Source organism: Jaculus jaculus, chromosome 21 (genome assembly GCF_020740685.1).
Source record: "Jaculus jaculus isolate mJacJac1 chromosome 21, mJacJac1.mat.Y.cur, whole genome shotgun sequence".
Classification (NCBI taxonomy): Eukaryota; Metazoa; Chordata; class Mammalia; order Rodentia; family Dipodidae; genus Jaculus; species Jaculus jaculus.
The window spans coordinates 5933024-5955303 of record NC_059122.1 but is presented as its reverse complement, the minus strand read 5'-3'; the positions used below and the strand labels follow the sequence as shown (position 1 = coordinate 5955303).

The window sequence follows — 22280 nt, the reverse complement described above, 5'->3', positions numbered from 1 at the left end:
AAGATGTGGTGGTAGGTTTCAGATTTCAATCTAAAGACATGCAAAGTGTGCCTAGCTGGAGTTCCTGAAGTGTGCTATGTGGCTTTTGGCTTTTTGGCTTGTGTGTCTCTCTCTGCTTGGACCTGTGAAGGCAGGCCAGCTTCTTCTGCCATTATGAAACTTTCCCCTGGATCTGTAAGCTTCCATAAATATCCCTTCCTCCATGACTGTGTCTGGTCTGAAAGTTCATCTCAGTGAACCTGAAGCTGTCTGCTACAAAAGGCTGAAAATGTGCTGCTTAGAGCTCTTTGCAGACTTACTGTGTAAGGGAGACCTCGGTTGGAGTTTAGGGCTACCAAAAAAAGGAAGATCTTTTTTCTCCTCCTATTATGAGGGTCTTGTGTGGGTATCGCTAGGCACTGTGAGGTCTTGGATATCGAGGCCAAATTCTGTCCAGACAGTTGTATGTAGGGAGTGGTACCCTTCCTTTGGCTCTTACATTCTTTCCGCCACCTCTTCCGCAGTGGACCCCGAGCCTTGGAGGGTGTGAGATGCTTCAGTGCTGGACACTCCTCCGTCCCTTCTTCTCAGCACTGTGTTGCCTTTTGGGTCATCCCAGTGGTCATCACCATCTGAAGAGAGAAGCTTCTCTAACCAGAAGTGAGAGTAGCATTAATATACGAGTGTGAACATTAAGTGTAGTGATTTCAGGGCGATTTGGTGAAAGTAATATATGCATTTATCCAGAGAGGGAGGGGATATGATGGAGAGCAGAGCTATGTAGGAGAAAGTTGGAAAGGGGAGGGAGGGGGAGGGGAAGGAAATACCATGGTTTGTTGTCTGTAAGTATAGAAGTTGTCAATAAAAATAAACAACAAAAAAAAAAAAAGGAGGATCTTGAAAAGCCACCGTCCCAGGAGACAATTATGCTGAAAGGTGATCCAGTCATTCATTGTTGCTTTTCCATCCCCGATAGTGGCTGATGGATAAATGGCACAATCACATATTTGCAACCCCCCTACCCCCACCCAACACACACGCACAGACAGAGCATGGCAGTTAAAAAGTTTAGAAGCTAAACTGGGCGTGGTGGCGCACGCCTTTAATCCCAGCACTCGGGAGGCAGATGTAGGAGGATCGCCGTGAGTTCGAGGCCACCCTGGGACTACATAGTGAGTGAAGACTTATTTTTCTGACTGTAACAGGTATTAAATGCTGTAGGAACTTGCCTGTTGACAAGTGTCACGAGCGTCACAGTTTCCGGTGCTGTCCCGCCTGGGGTGCTGTGGTTTACGGGTACTGCCCTCACACCGATTCCCCCCACCTCACCCCCGGGACCAGATGGCTTCAAGTATTTGCCAGGGGCTGCTCTCATCCTTGCCCCGTGCAAAGGGCTTGTCCAGGTTTCTTACAAAAACCATTATGTGCTACAAACCAGTCACTGGTTTGCACAAAGCTGGAGAGTCAAGATCACGTTAATCGCCGTTATTGGATTGGGCAGTCCTCCCTGGAAGCAAGGGTGATTGGAAAAACAGTGGTAGACACTTCAATTCGTACCTACTGTGTGCTGAGATCTGCTGTTTTGACTGAATGATCTGTGATACGGGGAAGCTGAGACACCCTAGATAAATAAGGTCACGGGGCTGATAAATGACAAAGCTAAGTCTCTCTGGCCCCAGAATCTGATATTTTTTTTAAAATTTTTATTAGCATTTTCCATGATTATAAAAAATATCCCACGGTAATACGCTCCCCCCACTTTCCCCTTTGAAATTCCATTCTCCGTCATATCCCCTCCCCATCTCCATCATTGTACTTATATACAATACAATACCTAACCCTTTCCCTTTTTTTTAAAATTTTTATTAACATTTTCCATGATTATAAAATATATCCCATGGTAATTCCCTTCCTCCCCACCCCCACACTTTCCCATTTGAAATTCCATTCTCCATCATATTACCTCCCCATTACAATCATTGTAATTACATATATACAATATCAACCTATTAAGTATCCTCCTCCCTTCCTTTCTCTACCCTTTATGTCTCCTTTTTAACTTACTGGCCTCTGCTACTAAGTATTTTCATTCTCACGTAGAAGCCAGTCATCTGTAGCTAGGATCCACATATGAGAGAGAACATGTGGCGCTTGGCTTTCTGGGCCTGGGTTACCTCACTTAGTATAATCCTTTCCAGGTCCATCCATTTTTCTGCAAATTTCATAACTTCATTTTTCTTTACCAATGAGTAGAACTCCATTGTATAAATGTGCCACATCTTCATTATCCACTCATCAGTTGAGGGACATCTAGGCTGGTTCCATTTCCCAGCTATTATAAATTGAGCAGCAATAAACATGGTTGAGCACGTACTTCTAAGGAAATGAGATGAGTCCTTTGGATATATGCCTAGGAGTGCTATAGCTGGGTGATTTTTATTTTTATTATTTTTTTGGTTTTTCGAGGTAGGGTCTCACTCTATCCCAGGCTGACCTGCAATTCACTATGGAGTCTCAGGCTGGCCTCGAACTCACGGCGATCCTCCTACCTCTGCCTCCCGAGTGCTGGGATCAAAGGCGTGTGCGCCACCACGCCCGGCCAGAATCTGCTTTCTATTTTCCAACCTCTGCTCTCTCCTCACCCTCTGCAGATAGAGACAGGACATGAGGGGGACCCTAGCGGAGAGAGGAAGGAAGGCATGGATGCTGCGTACATGGACTGAATGTATCCCCAAACTCCGTGTTCGTGTGTTGAAGTTCTGACCTCCCGTGTGGCTCTCTCTGTAGTAGGGAGTAGTTAAAGTTAGGTCAGTCCCCATGGGTAGAGTCCTGCTCAACTGGATTGATGTCCTCAAAGGAAGATGCCGGAGTATGTCTCTTTACCCATGCGCATGTGCCAAGGCCAGGTATTGTGAGCAAAGGATGGAGAAGCAGCTGTCTTCAAGCCAGGAAAGGTACCCTCTGGTGCCTATCTTATGCATATAGCCTCCAAAACTGTGAGAAAATACATACATCTAGTTATTTTCACTCCCCAGGTGGTGGTATTTTGGTTAGGGCCAACCCAGGAGAACCCCACACTGGGAAAGCAAGCAGTCACATCTACCCAGAGGCAATTGGTGATGGAGACAATGGCTTGGTAGTGCCATCAAGTCTCCCGGAGCCGCCCTCAGCGCATCCGTGGGCATGGCTTAGCGGTTAAGCGCTTGTCTGTGAAGCCTAAGGACACTGGTTCAAGGCTAGATTCCCCAGGACTCACATTAGCCAGATGCACAAGGGTGCGTACGCGTCTGGAGCTTGTTTGCAGTGGCTGGAGGCCCTGGTGCGCCCATTCTCTCTGTGTGTCTCTTTCTCTCTGTCTGTTGCTCTCAAATAAATAAACAAAAAGTTGTGCTCAATGAGGGGCTGGAGAGATGGCTTAGAGGTTAAGGCACTTGCTTGTGAAGCCCAAGGATCCGGGTTCAACTCTCCAGGTCCCACGTAAGCCAGACGCACAAGGTGATGCAAGCATGCAAGGTTGCATGTGTGCACAAGGTGGTGCATGCGTCCGGAGTTCAATATGGTGGCTGGAGGCCCTGGCGTGCCAATTCTCTCTCTCTCTCTCTCACTCACACTTGTTCTCTTGCGTTAAAAAAAAAGCTAGTCTATTAGGCTTGCCTCAAAAACGTAAAAAGAATATGTAAAGAGGGGTTAGAGAGATAGCTCGGTGGTTAAGGCGCTTGCCTGTGAAGCCCAAGGACCCATGTTCAACTCTCCAAATCCCACGTAAGCCAGACGCACACAAGATGACACAAGCACGCAAGGCCGCATATGCCCACTAGGTGGCGCACATGCCTGGAGTTTGGTTGCAGTGTCTGGAGGCCTTGGCATTAAAACGTATATTCTCTCTCATATAAAAATTTAAAAAACCTATGGAAAGAGATAAAAATTGCATGGGGCATATGAGGACATGTTATCTACTTCAGTGCATTGTATCATTAAATCTACAAGGCAGGGGCCAAGAAAATATCTACATTAGGGCTGAGGAGATGGTCCAGTGGTTAAAGGCACTTGCATGCAAAACCTGCCAGCCTGGGTTGGCCCCAGGTTCGATTCCCCAGTACCCATGGGAAGCCAGATGCACAGAGTGTCACGTATGTCCACTGTTGGTCTGCAGAGTCAGGAGGCCCTGGTGTGCGCATTCATTCCTCTCCCTCTGCTTATAAATAAACATCAAAAAATATTTAGATTATTATTCTGATTTTTTTTTAAAAAAAGAATGCATATGGGGCTTCAGCGATGGTTTAGCATTTAAGGTGTTTGCCTGCAAAGCCAAAGGATATAGGTTCGATTCCCCAGGACCCATGTAAGTCAGATGCACAAGGAGGCGCATGTGTCTGGAGTTTGTTTACAGCAGCTGAAGGCCCTGGCATGCCCGTTCTCTCTCTCTCTCTCTCTCTCTCTCTCTCTCATTTGTTTTCAAATAAATAAAATAAAATACATCTTTTTAAAAAAGAACAGAGCCAGGTGCAGTGGCGCACGTCTTTAATCCCAGCACTCAGGAGGCAGAGGTAGGAGGATCGCCATGAGTTCGAGGCCACCCTGAGACTCCATAGTGAATTCCAGGTCAGCCTGGGCTAGAGTGAGACCCTACCTCGAAAAACAAAAAACAAAAACAAACAAAAATAAAAGAACAGGCGGGCTGGAGGGATGGCTTAGCGGTTAAGGCATTTGCATGCAAAGCCCTAAGATCCAGGCTCGCTTCCCCCGGACCCACGTAAGCCAGATGCACAAGGGGCACGTACGTCTGGAGTTCGTTTGCAGTGGCTGGAGGCCCTGGTGCGCCCAATCTCTCTGTCTCTCTCCCCCTCCCTCTTACTCCCTGTCAAATAAATAAATAAATATAAATAAAATATTTTGTAAAAAAATGAATAGCCTTCTTTGTCCACTCCTCATTTGTGCTGTGGCTCTCTCATTTTGCCTAACTTCGATTTCATCTGTTTTTTTTTTTTTTAAATGTTGGATGACTTGCATATGCTAATTTGGTGGCCAAACATGTGAGGGAAGAGGTGGCCTGTCTGCGTGTCTGCTGGATGCCCATTTGTGCCCACATATGTGGCCATCCTGAACTGTCTGTGGTCTGCCTTGCCTGGGACAGAGCTGTAAGCCTGCCCACTCTCTGTGCAGCGCCCCATTGTGAGCTCAGGTTTTATTGGCCCAAGTCCCTATAAATCTAGCTTAGCTAGCTTTAAAGGGAATTTATGGAGTCCTTATAGTGTGGAATAAGAGACCATGGATAGATAGGAAGCCATCAGCTCAGCATGGGACCTCAGACATCAGGAGCTGTTTGCTCCAGCAACCCTGCCCACGTTACGGGTCTCTTGATGGCCACGAATGCTCCAAGTTGGCTCCAGCAAGCATATGTGAACTCCACTCGCCCATCCCTTCAGGGATGTTGGGGATGCAGGAGAGAACCCTAGCTGTCCCATCTTCTCTCCCCTTCTGGCATCCCTGGCTGGGCACCAGGCCTTGGAGTTTCACGGGCTGGGTAAAGGGAATGCCGAAGCAATCTGTTCTAAGGACAAGAGGGGCCCAGAAAGGCCTCTCTGCAAGCCAAGCTCTGCCTCTTCTGTGAGTCCCTACTTAAGCCACTCACCCTGCCCCGACCGTGGGAGTGGGAGAGACACCCTGTCTGCTGCCCTGTGATCTCTGTGGTACCACTGCTTCCTGGACCTACCACAGGAAACCCAATCGCTGTGCACCCATTGCTTGGAGAGGGAAGCTGAGCCTTGACAGAGCTGTGCTCACACTCATGGGGGAGAGAGCCCCTCTGGCCCGAGACTGCCTTTCTGTGCCAGAGAGAGCAGGCCTTTATCCTCCATGCCTGCCAAGCGACCAAAACAGGGCTGGAGGGATGGCTTAGCGGTTAAGGCGTTTGCCTGCAAAGCCAAAGGACCTAGGTTCGATTCCCTCCAGGACTTACGTAAGCCAGCTGCACAAGGGGGGTGGCGCACGCGTCTAGAGTTCATCTGCAGTGGCTGGAGGCCCTGGCGCACCCATTCTCTCTCTCTCTCTCTCTCACCTGCCTCTTTTTCTCTTTCATATAAATAAATAAATAATCTAAAAAAAATTTTTTCATTTTCTAGCTCAGGCTGACCTGGAATTCTTTTCTTAAGAGACCAGGGTTGGAGAGACGGCTTAGCGGTTAAGGCCCTTGGCTGTGAAGCCTAAGGACTCATGTTCAACCCTCCAGATCCCATGTAAGCCAGAGGCACAAAGGTGAGGCAAGCGCAAGGCTGCACATGCCCACTAGGTGGCGCAAGCGTCTGGAGTTCGATTCAGTGGCTGAGGCCCTGGTGCACCGATTCTCTCCCTCTCTCTAAAACAAAGCAAAGAGAGTCCAGAACAGAGGGCCTTTGTCCAGCATGCCCACCACACCAGGCACTCTGCATATACCGTCTCATCTGATCTCGCTGTTCTCTGTAGCCTGGGATTTTTATCCCTGTCTTGTCATTGAAGGTATTTGTCGGGCACGGCCAAGGGCCCCGGGCCACAGGAGATTGCGGCTGGCCGGGACCCCAATAACCTCGGGCCCCGAGACCATCAGGAGCGAGGCCACTCCTCCCCGTAGCCCAGGACACCTGGACGTCCTGACAAGACTTAGTTCTGCCTTCCCCAGAGCCTTGTGACCCCTGGCCACTTGGCCGGCACGTCCCTGTATGTGAATGAGGTATCAGCCAACAGCCTCCGCATGGCCAATCCCCCTGTGACCCGTACCCCGTACCTTTTCCGGCCACTTCGTAGACACTGTGACCCCTTCCTGCTCACCTGTGATGTCGCTACATGCTAATTAGGCATCCTAATTAGGGACCTCTGAACTAACCAATCCCTTATGACCCGTACCCCTTCCCGCTCATTCACAAATGCTTATTAACCCATTCCCCTGACAAATAAACGAGCTGCTCTCTGAGGCTGTCTCCCGGGTGTTTCTTCCCGTCGCACTCAACGGCTGCTCAAGACCCTGCTCCGCAGTTGCCTGGAACCACAGGTGTTGGAGGACTTGGGGGTTCAGCGTAGGTGTGTGACGGAAGTTTCTTCAGCAACCTCAAGTTATATCATCTGGCATGCGGGAGGTATGTGGGTGAGCTTGCGATAGTCCACACAGGCAGCCAGTGTCCCAATTTTTCTCTTTTTCTCTCTTTCTTTTTTTAGTATGTTTTTGATTTTAGACAGAGAGAACTGGCATGCCAGGACCTCAGCCACTGCAATCAAACTCCAGACGCTTGCGCCACCTAGTGGGCACGTGCGACCTTGCGCTTGCCTCGCCTTCATGCGTCTGGCTTACACGGGATCTGGAGGGTTGAACATGGGTCCTTAGGCTTCGCAGGCAGGCGCCTTAACCGCTGAGCTGTCTCTCCAGCCCCAATGACCCGATTTTTCTAACTGCCTTCTGTGAGGGAGGAATAGGGGGACATGTCTGTCCCCAGTGGGGTCCAAATGTCTAGGGACCTACCTACCTGCTGGGTAAGACAAACACACACCCCCTTGCTCAGCCTGGTTCTGGGTGGAGTAGGTTAAGGCCAGGTCACATCTAGGGCTGCCGGTTCCAGACCTCCGAGATCCTTTTTCCTGGGAGGGGGGACTTTGATGGACTTTCAGGAGAGAGAGGACTCTGCTTGCACCCAGAAGCCAGCGTGGCACTTCAGATATAAAACAGTCTGGCCCTGGTGACAGGGATGAGACAGCAAGCAAGGGCTGGGCTCGAACGGTGTGCACCGGGCGTTGCTTGAGAGACAGCTGGCCACAGAGCTGCTGTGAGCTGAGTGATGCAGGAAATCAGGGCAGGCTTGAGACCAAGGGATGTTCCTAGATCAGAGGAACTTCCATGGGACCCTGAAAGCTCAGGGGTGTTGGGAGGGCCAGGCGCCCCCCCCCCCCGACTAAGTGACATGATAAAGCATTGTGGGAATGTGAGGTGATGTCGCAGTAGATGAGTGAGCCCAGGCTGTGGAGCCCCAGAGCCAATCCAGAGCCTCTTCCAACAGTTGTGTGCCTGCGAGAAAGTGTTTGGCCTAATGCCCAGTTGTTACCAGATTTTCCCATTGTCAGTGCCACCTCCAAAACCCTTCCCGCTTTATTTTTATTTATTTATCCATCTGAGGGAGAGAGAGAATGGGCGCGCCAGGGCCTCCAGCCACTGCAGATGAACTCCAGACGCGTGCGCCCCCTTGTGCATCTGGCTTCACGTGGGTCCTGGGGAATCGAACCTGGGTTCTTTGCCCAAACGCCTTAGCCGCCAAGCCATCCCTCCAGCCCCCTTCCCGCTTTAAGCATGCAGGAAAGTATGGTGATGTCGAGACCGTGACTCCCCGTCTGAGTTCAGTGGTTGGCAGACCCATAGCCTATGTTCGTTGCTTTTTTTCTTGTCACTGTGACACAATGCCTCTAGGGAGGAAAGGTTGGTGTTTGGATCGCGGTTTCTGTCCATCGTGACGGATAAGGCATGACAGCGGTGGCAGGAGGTGACCGGTCATATCGCGGCACCAGGCAGGAAGCAGAGAGCTTGGGCCAGAAGCCGGGCTGGACTACAGTCCTCAAAAGCCGGTGTGCAGAGGCCAAACGCAGCCATGCCTCCTGCTCAGGTTCCACAACCTCCCCCAGACAGCTCCAACCGGCTGCGGACCAAGTATTCAAATTTATTTATTTATTAGACAGAGGCAGAGAGAGAGAGAGAGAATGGGTGCTCCAGGGCCTCCAGCCACTGCAAACGAACTCCAGACGCGTGCGCCCCCTTGTGCATCTGGCTAACGTGGGACCTGGAGAATCGAATCTGGGTTCTTAGGCTTCGTAGGCAAGCGCCTTAACTGTTAAGCCATCCCTCTGGGCCTTTTCTTTTTATTCTCTTATTATTATTTTGAGAGACAGAGAGAAAGAGAATTGGCACGTCAGGACCCCAGTCACTGCAACCAAACTCCAGACCTTGTGCTTGCCTCACCTTTGTGCGTCTGACTTACGTGGGATCTGGAGAGTTGAACATGGATCCTTATTCTTCACAGGCAAGCACTTAACTGCCAAGCCATCTCTCCAGGCCTATTCTCTCTCTTTTAAATTTTTATTTTATTTTTATTTATTTATGAGAGTGGGGTGGGGGGAGGAAGGGAGAATGGGTGCTCCAGGGCTTCCAGCCACTGCAAACGAACTCCAGATGCGTGCGCCCCCTTGTGCATCTGACTTAACGGGGATGCTGGAGAATCGAACCAGAGTTCTTAGGCTTTGCAGGAAAGCGCCTTAATCACTAAGCCCTTGTTTTATCTTAAAGTTTTATTGGAGCATATCCCCACTCATTTGTTTACATATTGTTGTTTTTCTAAATTTTATTTACTTATTTATGTGAGGGAGAGAAAGAGGGAGGGAGAAAGAGAGAGAGAGAATGGGCACACCAGGGCCTCCAACCACTGCAAACAAACTTCAGATGCATGCGCCCCCTTGTGCATCTGGCTTATGTGGGTCCTGGAGAATTGAACCGGGATCCTTTGGCTTTGTAGGCAAATGCCTTAATGCTAAGCCATCCCTCCAGCCATTACATATTTTGTTTTGCTTTGCTTTGTTTTTCAAGGTAGGGTCTCACTCTAGCCCAGGCTGACCTGGAATTCACTATGGAGTCTCAGGGTGGCCTCGAACTCACGGCGATCCTCCTTACCTCTGCCTCCCGAGTGCTGGGATTAAAGGCGTGCGCCACCACGTCTGGTTTACGTATTGTTTCTGATGGCTCAAGCCAGTGCAGCAGAGCCTGGGATTCCTGGTCAGCCTGAATTACTGTCCGGTTCATTTTGGACGGAAGAGCCGAGTGGAGCACTTGACTTGCTTTGTGGGTTCTTTTGCAAACTGTAAAGTGCTGCAGCCTGTTGCAGTCCCTAGCTTGGTACCCACCCGGCTCTGAAAGTCTGTTACTTTGTAGGACTTCTGCCCTTAAGCTTGCTACAACCAGCACCATTTGGGCCTCGGACGCTGAAGGCCGGACTGTCCGCTCTCAGTGAGACGTGGCTAGTTTTAAGAGACCAGGGTTGGAGAGACGGCTTAGCGGTTAAGGCCCTTGGCTGCAAAGCCTAAGGACTCATGTTCAACCCTCCAGATCCCATGTAAGCCAGAGGCACGAAGGTGAGGCAAGTGCAGGGCTGCACATGCCCACTAGGTGGCGCAAGAGACCGTGAGTTCGAGGCCACCCTGAGACTCCACAGTGAATTCCAGGTCAGCCTGGGCTAGAGTGAGACCCTACTTCGAAAAACAAAACAAAGCAACCAAAAGAAGTAATCATAATTTTCACTTTTCAAGCACTTGCTGTGAGATAGACCCTAATCAGCTCGCTTGTTGCTAGAACCCTGTGCAGTAGATATTGGCACCGTTGTATAGGCTTAAAAGAAATACCCGGGCATGGTGGCTCACACGCCTTTAATCCCAGCACTTGAGAGTCAGAGGTAGGAGGATCGCCATTTTTTGCCACGAAGCTTCGTTCCCATGGCAGTCACCTTATATGGGGTGTCACTTTATTAAATTTAATTAGTACATTGATAAATAATAAAAATAAATTTAATTAATTTATTTATTTAGCAGACAAGGAGACAGAAAGAGAGAGAATGGCTGTGCCAGGGCCTCCAGCCATTGCAAACAGTCTCCAGATGCATGCGCCCCCTTGCGCATCTGGCTTGCGTGGGTCCTGGGGAATCGAACCTGGGTCTTTCGGCTTTGCAGGCAAATGCCTTAACCACCAAGCCATCCCTCCAGCCGTGGGGTGTCACTTTATACCCAAAGGTCTCTGTGATATAATGGGAGCCAGTTACTTCAGACTCGCTGGCTGGGACCTCATCCGGGCTGTCCGACTGTGCACTAGGTAGACCCTAAGCTTGGAGGTTGGTCCATCCAAGGGTGGCCTTGGGCCATCTGGTCCCAGCCTTCCTGGAGCTGGTCTACTTCTCACACAGGAAGTTTCTGAGCTCCAGGAGGAGTGGAAAGAAGTAATCATCAAGCCAGGCGTGGTAGCGCACGCCTTTAATCCCAGCACTCGGGAGGCAGAGGTAGGAGGATCACCGTGAGTTCGAGGCCACCCTGAGACTCCATAGTGAATTCCAGGTCAGTCTGGGCTACAGTGAGACCCTACCTCGAAAAACTAAAAATAAATAAATACAATACAGTACAATACAATGCGGGACTGGAGAGGTTGCTCAGTGGTTAAGGCCCTTGCCTGCCAAGCCTGACGATCTGAGTTCAGTTCTCTGGTACATATGCACAGCCAGTTGTGCAGAGGGGTATGCACATCTGGAGTTGGTTTCCAGTGGCTACAGGCCCTGGTGCACACTTTGCAAATAAATAAACTTTTAGAAATTGTACTTATGGGCTGGAGAGATGGATTAGCAGTAAAGGCGCTTGCCTGCAAAGCCAAAGGACCCAGGTTCAGTTCCCCAGGAACCCGTAAGCCAGCTGCACAAGGTGGCGCATGCGTCTGGAGTTTGTTTGCAGAGGCTGGAGGCCCTGATGCGCCCATTCTCTCTCTCTCTCTCTCTCTTTCTCTTTGTGCCTCTTTCTCTATCTCTCAAATAAAGAAATAAAAACATTTTGGAAAAAAAATTGTATTTATTTATTTGAGAGACAGAAGCACCGAGAATGGGCATACCAGGGCCTCCAGCCACTGCAAACGAATCCAGGTGCATGCACCACCTTGAGCATCTGGTTTACATGGGTCCTCGGGAATCGAGCTGAGGTCCATTGGTTTTGTAGGCAAGCACCTTAACTGCTAAGCCATCTCTTCAGCCCCAATGAAAAAACTTTCTTTTTTTTTTTTGTAATTTAACATGGCTGGATGAGGAAACCAGACAAAATGATCACCTAGCTTCAGAAGGGCCAGTCCAGGGCCCTGTGCTGTGGATATAAGTGTGTGACCACAGAATAGTCCAGCCCCCTCAGAGACTGCTTCTTTAAAAAAAAAAAACTAAAAATTTTATTTATTTTACTTGAGAGTGACAGAGAGAGAGAGAGAATGGGTACGCCAGGGCCTCCAGCCACTGCAAACGAACTCCAGACCCGTGCGCCCCCTAGTGCATCTGGCTTACGTGGGACCTGGGGAATTGAACCCGGGTCCTTTAGCTTTGCAGGCAAATGCCTTAACCCCTAAGCCATCTCTCCAGCCGTGCCCATGTGATCTTGGCAAACCACTCTGACCTTCTTCACTGGAGCTGTGGTTGGGGATGTCATGGAGGGGACTATAGGACAGTGCCTGGACTCCCCAAAATCCAAGAGATCTAGGGGTTGGGTTGTGGCTATAAGCATTGTTCAGAGATTGCCCCAATCTCCCCAAACCCCAGCTTATTTTCTTTCTTTCCGTCTGGAAAACGGCTGTCGTGATTTTGCCCTGGGGTAGACACCTGGAAGCTTGAGGAAGGAGGCTACCTATATGTGAGGTGCTACACACACAAAACCTGTTTCATGGGGGGCAAGGAAGCAAGTGACCAGAGGCCCCCAGAGGATCCCGTGTATCCCCAAAGAAAGCCTAGAATGGTCCCCACCTCCCAACACTCTGAGAAAGACCCCTGGCAGAACAGCCCCATGCGATGCTTTCTGCTCCAAATGCTATTAATGGTCATAAAATTATCCACAGTTTTTGGAGGCCCCGTCCCAGGGTTTTGCCTCAATGGGACAATAAAATTGCATGCAAAAAAGAAAAAAATGATTTGGAAAAGACGAGGCCGGCCAAGCAGAGCTGGAATTAAATGAACTGCAGCCTGCTCTTATTAATTTAAGCCATTCACATTTGTTACCAGGGGTTGCTTTCTTTCTTTTTTTTTTTTAAATGAAAAAACAACCAAGTCATTACAGCATAAGCCTTAGAGGGGGCGGGCTGGGCAGCCACGTTCTCAGCAGGACGGGTAGGGTGCTGGCTAGGGGTGTGGCATGGAGCAGATGTTCACGTGAGCCCTTTGCTTGCTTCAGGACCTTCAGAGCATTTTGCAAACTGTCAAGTGTTGTTTGAAGCTGTCTAGTCTAGACATGATAGACATGGGCAAAAGGCATGGCCTTGGGGGAGGCGGCCGCTGGGTAAGGATTGGGGTGGATGTTGGATTCCTGGGGATGCCTCATAAGCAGCCACCTATTTTTATTTTTAATTTAATTTAATTTTGGTTTTTCAAGGTAGACTCTCTCTCTCTAGCCCAAGCTGATCTGGAATTCAGTACGTAGTCTCAGGCTGGCCTTGAACTCATGGTGATCCTCCTACCTCTCCCTCACGGGTGCTGGGATTAAAGGTGTGCACCACCACACCCAGCTCTTTTTATTTTTATATAGAGAGAGTTGGCATGCCAGGACCTCCAGCCTCTACAATCAAATGCCAGACGCTTGCGCCACCTAGTGGGCATGTGTGACATTTCACTAGTATCACCTTTGTGTGTCTGGCTAACGTGGGCTCTGGAGAGTTGAACATGGGTCCTTAGGCTTCGCAGGCAAGCGCCTTAACCACCAAGCCATCTCTCCAGCACTAAGAAGCTAAGTCTTCTCACACACCCAGGTCCATTTCAGAGGCGTAAGAGCTGTGTGTTCCTGAGTGGGCACCATCACTTCCCTGAGCCCTTCCCTTCCTCATTTGTCAAATGGGGATAAAGATGCTCACACCTCCTCGGAGGGCAGGGGGGGAGGTCTGCACGTTCTGCTCCACCTAGGGCCTCATTGTTGCTGTCCTTGTCCATGGCTTAGGAGGTGACCATAGCCTATTATCTGCCCTCCTCACCAGCTAGCTTCCCTTGTTTAGTGTTTCCCTTACCTGGAGTCTTTCCCATCCAGAGTCTCAAGTGGAGCCTTCCACAAAACCCCAAACCATGGGCCGGACAGATGGCTTAGTGGTGATGCGTTCGCCTGTGAAGCCTAAGGACCCCGGTTCGAGGCTCGATTCCCCAGGACCCACGTTAGCCAGATGCACAAGGGGGCGCACGCGTCTGGAGTTCGTTTGCAGCGGCTGGAGGCCCTGGTGCGCCCATTCTCTCTCTCTCTCTGTCTGTCTGCTGCTCTCAAATAAATAAATAAAAATAAACAAACAAGCAAACAAAAAAGCCCAAGCCATGGGTATGCAGGGGAGTTAAATATAGAATAACTGGGTCATCAGAGAACCTTGGGACACAGAGATGCGTAACCACACCGTTGGTTACAGTGTGCTATGATTTGGGAAACAAATAGAAAATAAGGCTTTGGTACCAGTGGTCACAGATGCTATCATATGGGTATTTCTTCCCTGTCTTGTCCCAACCAATGCTGCCACACATGTAGGTGAATTAGCCAAGGGAAAACAGACTATAAACTCTAAATCACTAGGAGTCTGTCTCACATTATGTCTTGTTTCCAAAATAGTCTGTGGTACCAATGTTTGCTAAGTTATTCAGCCACTGGAGCTTAGCTTCCATGTAACTTAAAATTTTTTTTTTAAATTATTATTTTAATATTTTTCTATTTCTTTTGTTTTTTTTTACTGGTGTCACTCTAGCCCGGGCTGGCCTGGAATTCACTATGTCTTCTCAGGGTGGCCTCGAACTCACGTCGATCCTCCTACCTCTGCCTCCCCGGGGTGCTGGGATTAAAGGCGCGCGCCACCACGGCCCGGCTGTCAAAACTCATCCGTCTCCTGTCTCCCGTTGTCTCTTGCCTAGTGAACGGAAGTTATGACCACTGCCCGGAGAAAAGCCTGCTGGACCTGGACCTGGCCGAGAGTCCCAGCCCTTCTTGCCACCAGGGCCTGTTTCTCCCTGCGGGGACCCCACCGTCCCACGGTCACGCCCTGACCTGCGAGAGGCTGCTACACTTCCCCCACCCTACCAGGTATGTGGTCGTCTGGACCGTCACTCTGTGGACACTCCCCTGGGCCCGAGAACTGGGGTCCTTAGACCCCTTCACCCCGCCTGCCTGACTTGTGGACACATGGGGACCCCAAGGCAGGGGAAAGCCAGGGGACTCCTCTGCTCTGCCAAGCGCTTATAGGCAACACGAGGATGGCTTTACTTTTTACTTTTTTAAATATTTAAATCGTTCTTATTTATTTATTTGAGAGCGATAGAAAGAGGCAAAGAGAGAGAGAGAGAGAATGGGCGCGCCAGGGCCTCCAGCCTCTGCAAACGAACTCCAGACGCGTGCGCCCCCTTGTGCATCAGGCTAACGTGGGACCTGGGGAACCGAGCCTCGAACCAGGGTCCTTAGGCTTCACAGGAAAGCGCTTAACCGCTAAGCCATCTCTCCAGCCCGAGAATGGCTTTATTGAGGTGCGGGCCCTGTCGCACAAGCTAACGTGGCTTCTCAGAGCATATTGCTAACTTCAGACAGAGGGGACTCGCGGGTGGGCCGAGGGAGGAGAGCCAGTCAGAGTTTACATGGCTCAGAGGCTGCTACAATCACTGTGACGGTGAATCTCTGGCTGTCAGCCGGACAGGATTTGAAATAGTCATGGAAAGAAATCTCTAGATTCCTAGGTCACTTGAGGTAGGACGATGTACCCTGCAGTGGGCAGCACCATGGACTTGAAGGGTCCTGGGCTGTATAAAAAGGAGAGATGGCGTAGTGGTTAAGGTGCTTGCCTGTGGAGCCGAAGGACCCAGGTTCGATTCCCCAGGACCCAAGTAAGCCAGATGCACAAGGGGGCGCATGAGTCTGGAGTTTGTTTGCAGTGGCTGGAGGCCCTGATGCACCCATTCTCTGTCTCTCAAATAAGTAAATATAAAATATCAAATATAATATAAAAATAAAATATTAAATATAAAGTTACACTTCTCAAAAATAAAAATAAAGGGCTAGAGAGACGGCTTAGCAGTTAGGGTGCTTGCCTGTGAAGCCTAAGGACCTACGTTCAACTCTCCAGATCCCACGTGAGCCAGACGCACAAAGGCGAGGCAAGCGCAAGGTCATGCAGGCCCACCAGGTGGCGCAGGCATCTGGTGTTCGATTGTAGTGGCTGAGGCCCTGGTGCACCAATTCTCTCTCTCTAAACTGAAAAAATAAATTAGGGCTGGAGGGGATGGCTTCGCGGTTAAGGCATTTGCCTACAAAGCCAGAGGACCCAGGTTTGATTCCCCAGGACCCACATAAGCCAGATGCACAAGGGGCGCACGCGTCTGGAGTTCGTTTGCAGTGGCTGGAAACCCTGGCATGCCCATTCTCTCTCTCTCTCCGCCTCTTTGTCAAATAAATAAATATAAATTAAATTCAATTAAAATAAAAAGGAGAGAGCTAGCTCCTTCCGCCACGCCCTCCTTTCCACAGTGAGCTGTCCCCTCCTTGAAGTGCGAGTGAAAATAAACCCTTCCTTGCTTATGTTGCTCCTGGGCACAGCAGTGAGCGAGTCACTAATGCATTCGGTGTCCTCTTTGTGCGTGCCCATGCCCATAGAGAAGCTCACCCTGGCTGCGCCAATATTCCATCGGGCTACATGTTGGGCTGGGGCCCTGCTACCTGCAACTCCTCCCAAGGCCCAGCCATTCCTTGGTGCTCTGTGGTTTGCTGGCCCATGTGGTGCTGGTCACAAACATGTCGGTTCACAGCGCCGATCCGTCCCTCTCCAAGGAGGCTGCAGATCTGGAGCCTGTTACACTGACTCTTCAGTCTTCCTTCACCAACCTCACAGTGCTTTCCTATACTGAGTGCTGGGGGGGTGGGGGGACTTGGGGAAGGAAGTAAGACTGTCTTCTGAGAAGAACTTCAGTGGTGGGCTGGGGAGATGGCTTAGCGGTTAAGGCGCTTGCCTGCAAAGCCAAAGGACCCAGGTTCGGTTCCCCAGGACCCACGTAAGCCAGATGCCCGAGGGGGTGCGTGCATCTGGAGTTCATTTGCAGTGGCTGGAGGCCCTAATGTGCCCATTCTCTCTCTGTCTCTCAAATAAATAAATAAAACAAACAAAAAAAAACTTCGGTGGTGGTGGGGATGGGCCCTGGGGGCGGGGGAGGGGACTTTTGTACAGTGAGGTAATTGCCAGATAGGAGGCTGCCTTGGGATTGCAACTTGTGGTGGCCTTTTGCAAGCTTAGTGACACTTGGGCTTTGAAAGAGTCCATCAGTTTGCTTCTTTTCTTTTTTGGGTGTTTGGAGGTAGGGTCTCGCTCTGGCCCAGGCTGGCCTGGAATTCACTATGTCTCAGGCTGGACTTGAACTCGCGGTGATCCTCTGCCTCCCCATGAAAGGCGCCTGCCTCTATCCCTGGCATTTCTCTCTGTACCTGATTCGAGGTAGGGTCTCACTCTGGCAGTCTCAGTCTGGTCTCGGATTCACGGCAATCCTACCCCCTGCCTCCCCATGAGAGGCGTGCGCCACCACGCCCGGCTCTATCCCTGGGCATTTCTCTCTATACCTGATTCGAGGTAGGGGGTCTCACTCTGGCCCAGGCTGACCTGGAAATTCACTATGGAGTCTCAGGCTGGCTTCGAACTCACGGTGATCCTCCTACCTCTGCCTCCCAATGAAAGGCATGTGCTGCCATGCCCGTCTCAATCCCTGGCATTTCTCTCTCTGTACCTGATCCCCTACCAGGATGGTGGGCACTTCTGTATAGAAATCCTCTTGTTTCTCTGACCCCGGCCTCCTGTGGCCTCCTGGGCTGTCTCTATCTGGGAAACTGCCACACCCACACAGTGACGACAGTTACCATAGCAATCCCTACTGTCTCCACCATCTTCCGTCTGGTGGTGGGGGCCCTGCGGGATTATTTGGTATCATTGCTGAAGAACAGATGCCCAGAATTTTGCCCGCAGTACCTTGCCTCATCTGAAGTTCTGGGCCACCCCCACCAATCAGTAGCATCAACTGTGGAAAGGAGGGGTTGTTTAGGGCAAAACTTCATATAGTGAACCTTTTCAGAAGTTAGGACGGAGCCACAACCGTTCAGATTCAAGGGACACGTCGGTGGGATTTAAACCCCACGAGATCCAAAGGCTCCTAAGAATGGACGCCACAGCCTTCTTCCCACAGAAGTTCAGTGGATGATCAGAGGGCCCTTATGGAGTCCAGAGAGAGACAGGCAGGATGCCACCCCAGGGCCTGCCAGACTAGGTTCTGGTAAAGGGTCACTCCCTTCTTGGTGCCCACTTGAATCTGTCCTCAGGCCTCCTCCTCCCTCTTCCTGATCTCACAGCCAATATATATATTTTATTAGAGAGAGACAGAGGGAGAAAATTGGCGTGCCAGGGCCTCAATCACTGAATAGAAATTCAAGAATCTTGCGCCACCTAGTGGGCATGTGCGGCCTTGCGCTTGCCTTACCTTTGTGCGTCTGGCTCACATGGCATCTGGAGAGTTGAACATGGGTCCTTAGGCTTCTCAGGCAAGTGCCTTAACCACTAAGCCATCCCTCCAGCCCTTTTTATTCCTACCTTTTTATTTTAGAGGCAGAGAGAGAGGGAGAATTGGTGCACCAGGGCGCCAGCCGCTGCAATCGAACTCCAGACGCGTACGCCACCTAGTGGGCACGTGCGGCCTTGCGCCTGCCTCGCCTCTGTGCGTCTGGCTCACGTGGGATCTGGAGAGTCGAACATGGGCCCTCGGGCTTCTCAGGCGAGCGCCTTTAACCGTTGAGCCATCCCTCCAGCCCTCACAGCCCATCTTTGACCTCTGGCTATTGTCTTCTAGGTCACCCAGACCCCAGGCTACCTATGTGAACGGTGGCCTCTCGACCACACAGCACATCAAGCAGGAGGCCTTGCCCGACTATCAGGCCATGGTTGGCACCCACTCGCCCCTGCCCACGCACTGCCGGGCTCCACCCACCACCAGCCTGCATGCAGACCTGGACCTCCTGGGCCGAGGCCTCACCAATCCCGCGTCTTCTTGCTACCTACTGGCCAGTGAGCCCAAGGCAGGCCCGGGTCCACAGCCCGAGGCTCTCCTCCCCAAGGGTGACCTGAAGTGTTGCTCGCTCATGGAGTTGGCTCTGACTTCCTCGGCCTCTTCCTCCTCTTCCTCCTCCTCCTCCTCCTCCACACCGTGCATCAGCTCTGATGTCACCTCTGACATCCACTCCTCCCAGAAGCCTCTAGTCAGCTGCGTCAATGGACTTCGGAGCCCCACTCTCCCGGGAGATCTGGGGGGCCCTCCCAAGCGGGCTCAGCCCGGCCCCGCGTGCAGCGATGGTCACAACGAAGGTAGCTTGGAGCTCGAAGCGTGCCGGAAGGTGGGCTTCCTGAAGCAGGAGCCTGCAGATGACTTCTCGGAGATCTTCCCACCCGACCAGCAGGGTCTGCCGCCTCCTTACCACTTGGCCCAGTTGCCCACCGGCCTGGGCCTTGGAGGCCTGGGGCTCGGCCTGGCCGGCTCGGTGGCGGCCGCGGGGCGGCAGGCTTGCCGTTGGGTGGACTGCTGCGCCGCTTACGAGCAGCAGGAGGAGCTGGTGCGGCACATCGAGAAGAGCCACATCGACCAGCGGAAGGGGGAGGACTTCACCTGCTTCTGGGCGGGCTGCGTGCGCCGCTACAAGCCCTTCAACGCGCGCTACAAGCTGCTCATCCACATGCGCGTGCACTCCGGCGAGAAACCCAACAAGTGCATGGTGAGTCCGGGATGCCGTGAGGAAGGCAGAGCCACCCCCTGCCAGGTCCATGTCCGCGTCTGTATCCGTGTCCGTGTCCATATCCATATCCAAGTCGCTCAGGTTCCTTTTGAGGACCACCTTGCCTCCCCACCCCCCCCCCCCCGCACACACGCCGAGGGCATCCGGTGGGCATCAGATACGATCTGGCATGCCCTCACGGCCCGGTACCATGCGGACTCCGAGGCTCAAGCAGGCTTGGCCCCCTTGTTCTTCACGGGCCCTTTGCTGGTGGCAGATGACGGGGCTGGGGGAACGATGGACGAGGGGATGGGAGCGGGGAGCACGCGTTCTTCCAGCATTTTCCTTTATTTGAGGTCCTTCCCAGGGACACGTCCCGACCTTTTGAGCTGCTCCCAAAGCTTTAGCTTTCGCCAAGGGGGCACTAAACTAGGTTTCCAGAGCAGGCTCAAGGTCCAGGGTTAGTAGTCAGGCCCTTGTAAGCACCAGCAGTTTTACACGTACACACACACACACACACACACACACACACACACACACACACAGAGTCATGTTGATTGATCACTTGCCCTCTATTTATTTATGAGAGAGAGAGAGAGAGAGAATGGGCACGCCAGGGCCTCCAGCTGCCGCCAACAAAGTCCAGACGCATGTGCCACCGCCTTGTGCATCCGGCTTACGTGGGCCCTAGAGAATCGAACCTAGGTCCTTTGGCTTTTCAGGCAAGCGCCTTAACCTCCAAGCCATTTCCCGAGCCATTAACTTGCCCTTTTAGCTGGCCACGTCTGTGTTCTGCTCTCGCTGTAGCGGGAAATCCTACCAGAGACTGGAGACAAGACTTTAGTCCTTGATCCCTGCCCCTCTCCCTCCCTACCCCCCCCCCCCACCACACAGATCAGCCCACCGTCTCGGAAAACAACAGCTTAGGAATAAAGGACTGCGGCTCAGCAGTGTCCCACAACACCACAGCATGGACCTTCCCAGCTCTAGGCAGTGTCTGATGGGTCATAGTCAGAGTCAAGGTTTTCCCACAGAGTCACTGTTGCTGTGGGATTTTCATGTCTGAGAAGGGGCTCTGGGTCCCTACCCAGAGCCCAGGCTGGCACCTGGGGAACAGGCAGGAAGTTTTGGCTTTGTACATAACATTCTTTCTTCCGGGGCCACACTTATTTACCCCCCCATCGGGCTTGTGTGCCTGTGACATTGTGAGCCGGCCATAGCCTGGGCCTTGAACGAGGAGGTCTTCAACACTTAACCCGGGTGGGCAGCAATGTGGGCAAGTGGGGTAGGGGGGCGTGAAGCAGGCCAGGATTGGCATGCTGCTTGGTGGCACGGGGTGGGGTTGGGAGGAGGAGACAGTGGGGCCACTAACCATACCCAGAATTTGAGTTTACATGCCTTTGGGCTCAGAATATATTGGTGGGAGCTTTGGTGGCGGAGCCGGGCCTCGGGAATGTCCCCATTCATTTGTATGGCTTGATGAATATATATATGGGGAATCCACCGTGTCTGGGGGGGCACCTAGGTGGGGACAAGTGGTCCAGTGATGCCAGTGTGATGCGGTCAGTAGCTTTCTCACATCTCAGCAGCCAGAAGTATCCCTGTGGGAGGCCACAACCTTCCCCTGTCCATTTTCCAGCCGCGAGGGGCCCAGGTTGCTCAGAGCAATCTCAGCATCTCCCCGCCCCCCCCGAGAAAATGTGACCAGCCTTTCTGGTTTTTTGTGTATCCCTGCCCTGGGACACCTTCACCAATGACTATATTTGATGGAGGGTTTGAAGAGATCTAGGGAGGAGAGGCCACAGCAGAGCTTCACAGGGGAGTTTGTTACCCACCTCTCATGGGTGGCGATCTCTACTGGGGTTCTGTGAGAACCCAGAGATTCTGCGGACGGGAAGACGGGGTGGCGGGGGGGGGGGTGTGATGGGTCTGGCCGGCCCGCCGCGCTCTGCTTGTAGGGGAACTCTTGGCCTCACCTCGTCTAGGTTAGGAAGTACGGTGGCATGGGGTGGTGTGGTGGCGCACGTCTTTAATCCCAGCACTCGGGAGGCAGAGGTAGGAGGATCGCCGTGCGTTCGAGGCCACCCTGAGACTACATAGTGAATTCCAGGGCAGCCTGGGCTAGAGTGAGACCCTACCTTGAACCTCCCCTCCCCGCCAAAATAAAAGTATGGTGGTGCTGGGTAAATGTCCGTTGAGTGCGTACTGCGTGTGCATGCCGTCCCTATTGGCGGCTCCATGTGGGTAGACATTGGTCACCCCCATTTTATAGATGAGGAAACCGAGGCCCAGGGAGGCTGTGTAATTGGCTCTGGACCACACAGCTTGTTGTGAGAGAAAATAATAGTAGCAACGGCAGCAATAGAGGCCAGGAGTCAGAATAGTAGAAACGAAACTCATAAAGGGGCTGGAGAGGCGGCTGAGCGGTTAAGGCGCCTGCCTGCAAAGCCAAAGGACCCAGGTTCGATTCCCCCAGGACCCATGTTAGCCAGATGTACAAGGGGGTGCACGTGTCTGGAGTTCGTTTGCAGTGGCTGGAGGTCCTGGCGTGCTCTCTCTCTCTCAAATAAGTAAATAAATAAACTTTAAAAAAAATATAAGGGGTTGAGAAATGGCTCAGTGGTTAAAGGCGTTTGCTTGCAAAGCCTGGTAGCCCAGGTTTGATTTCCTAGTACCTACATAAAGCCAGATGCATCGAGTGGCACATGTGTCTGGGGTTCGTTTGCAGTGGCAAGAGGCCCTGGCATGGTCATTCTCACTCTCATAAATAAATA

The 22280-nt window shown here is 51.7% G+C and overlaps 1 protein-coding gene across 5 annotated transcripts in view; it reads left to right on the top strand.

Moving 5' to 3' along the window:
- Positions 1 to 22280, top strand: part of Glis1 (GLIS family zinc finger 1) — a 242967-nt gene that overhangs the window by 132621 nt on the left and 88066 nt on the right. For all 5 annotated transcript variants that reach the window (XM_045139273.1, XM_045139272.1, XM_045139270.1 and 2 more), the window contains exons 3-4: positions 14637 to 14805; positions 18591 to 19506. In XM_045139273.1, the coding sequence (XP_044995208.1) occupies positions 14637 to 14805; positions 18591 to 19506 (1085 nt within the window). The remainder of the gene's footprint in view (positions 1 to 14636; positions 14806 to 18590; positions 19507 to 22280) is intronic.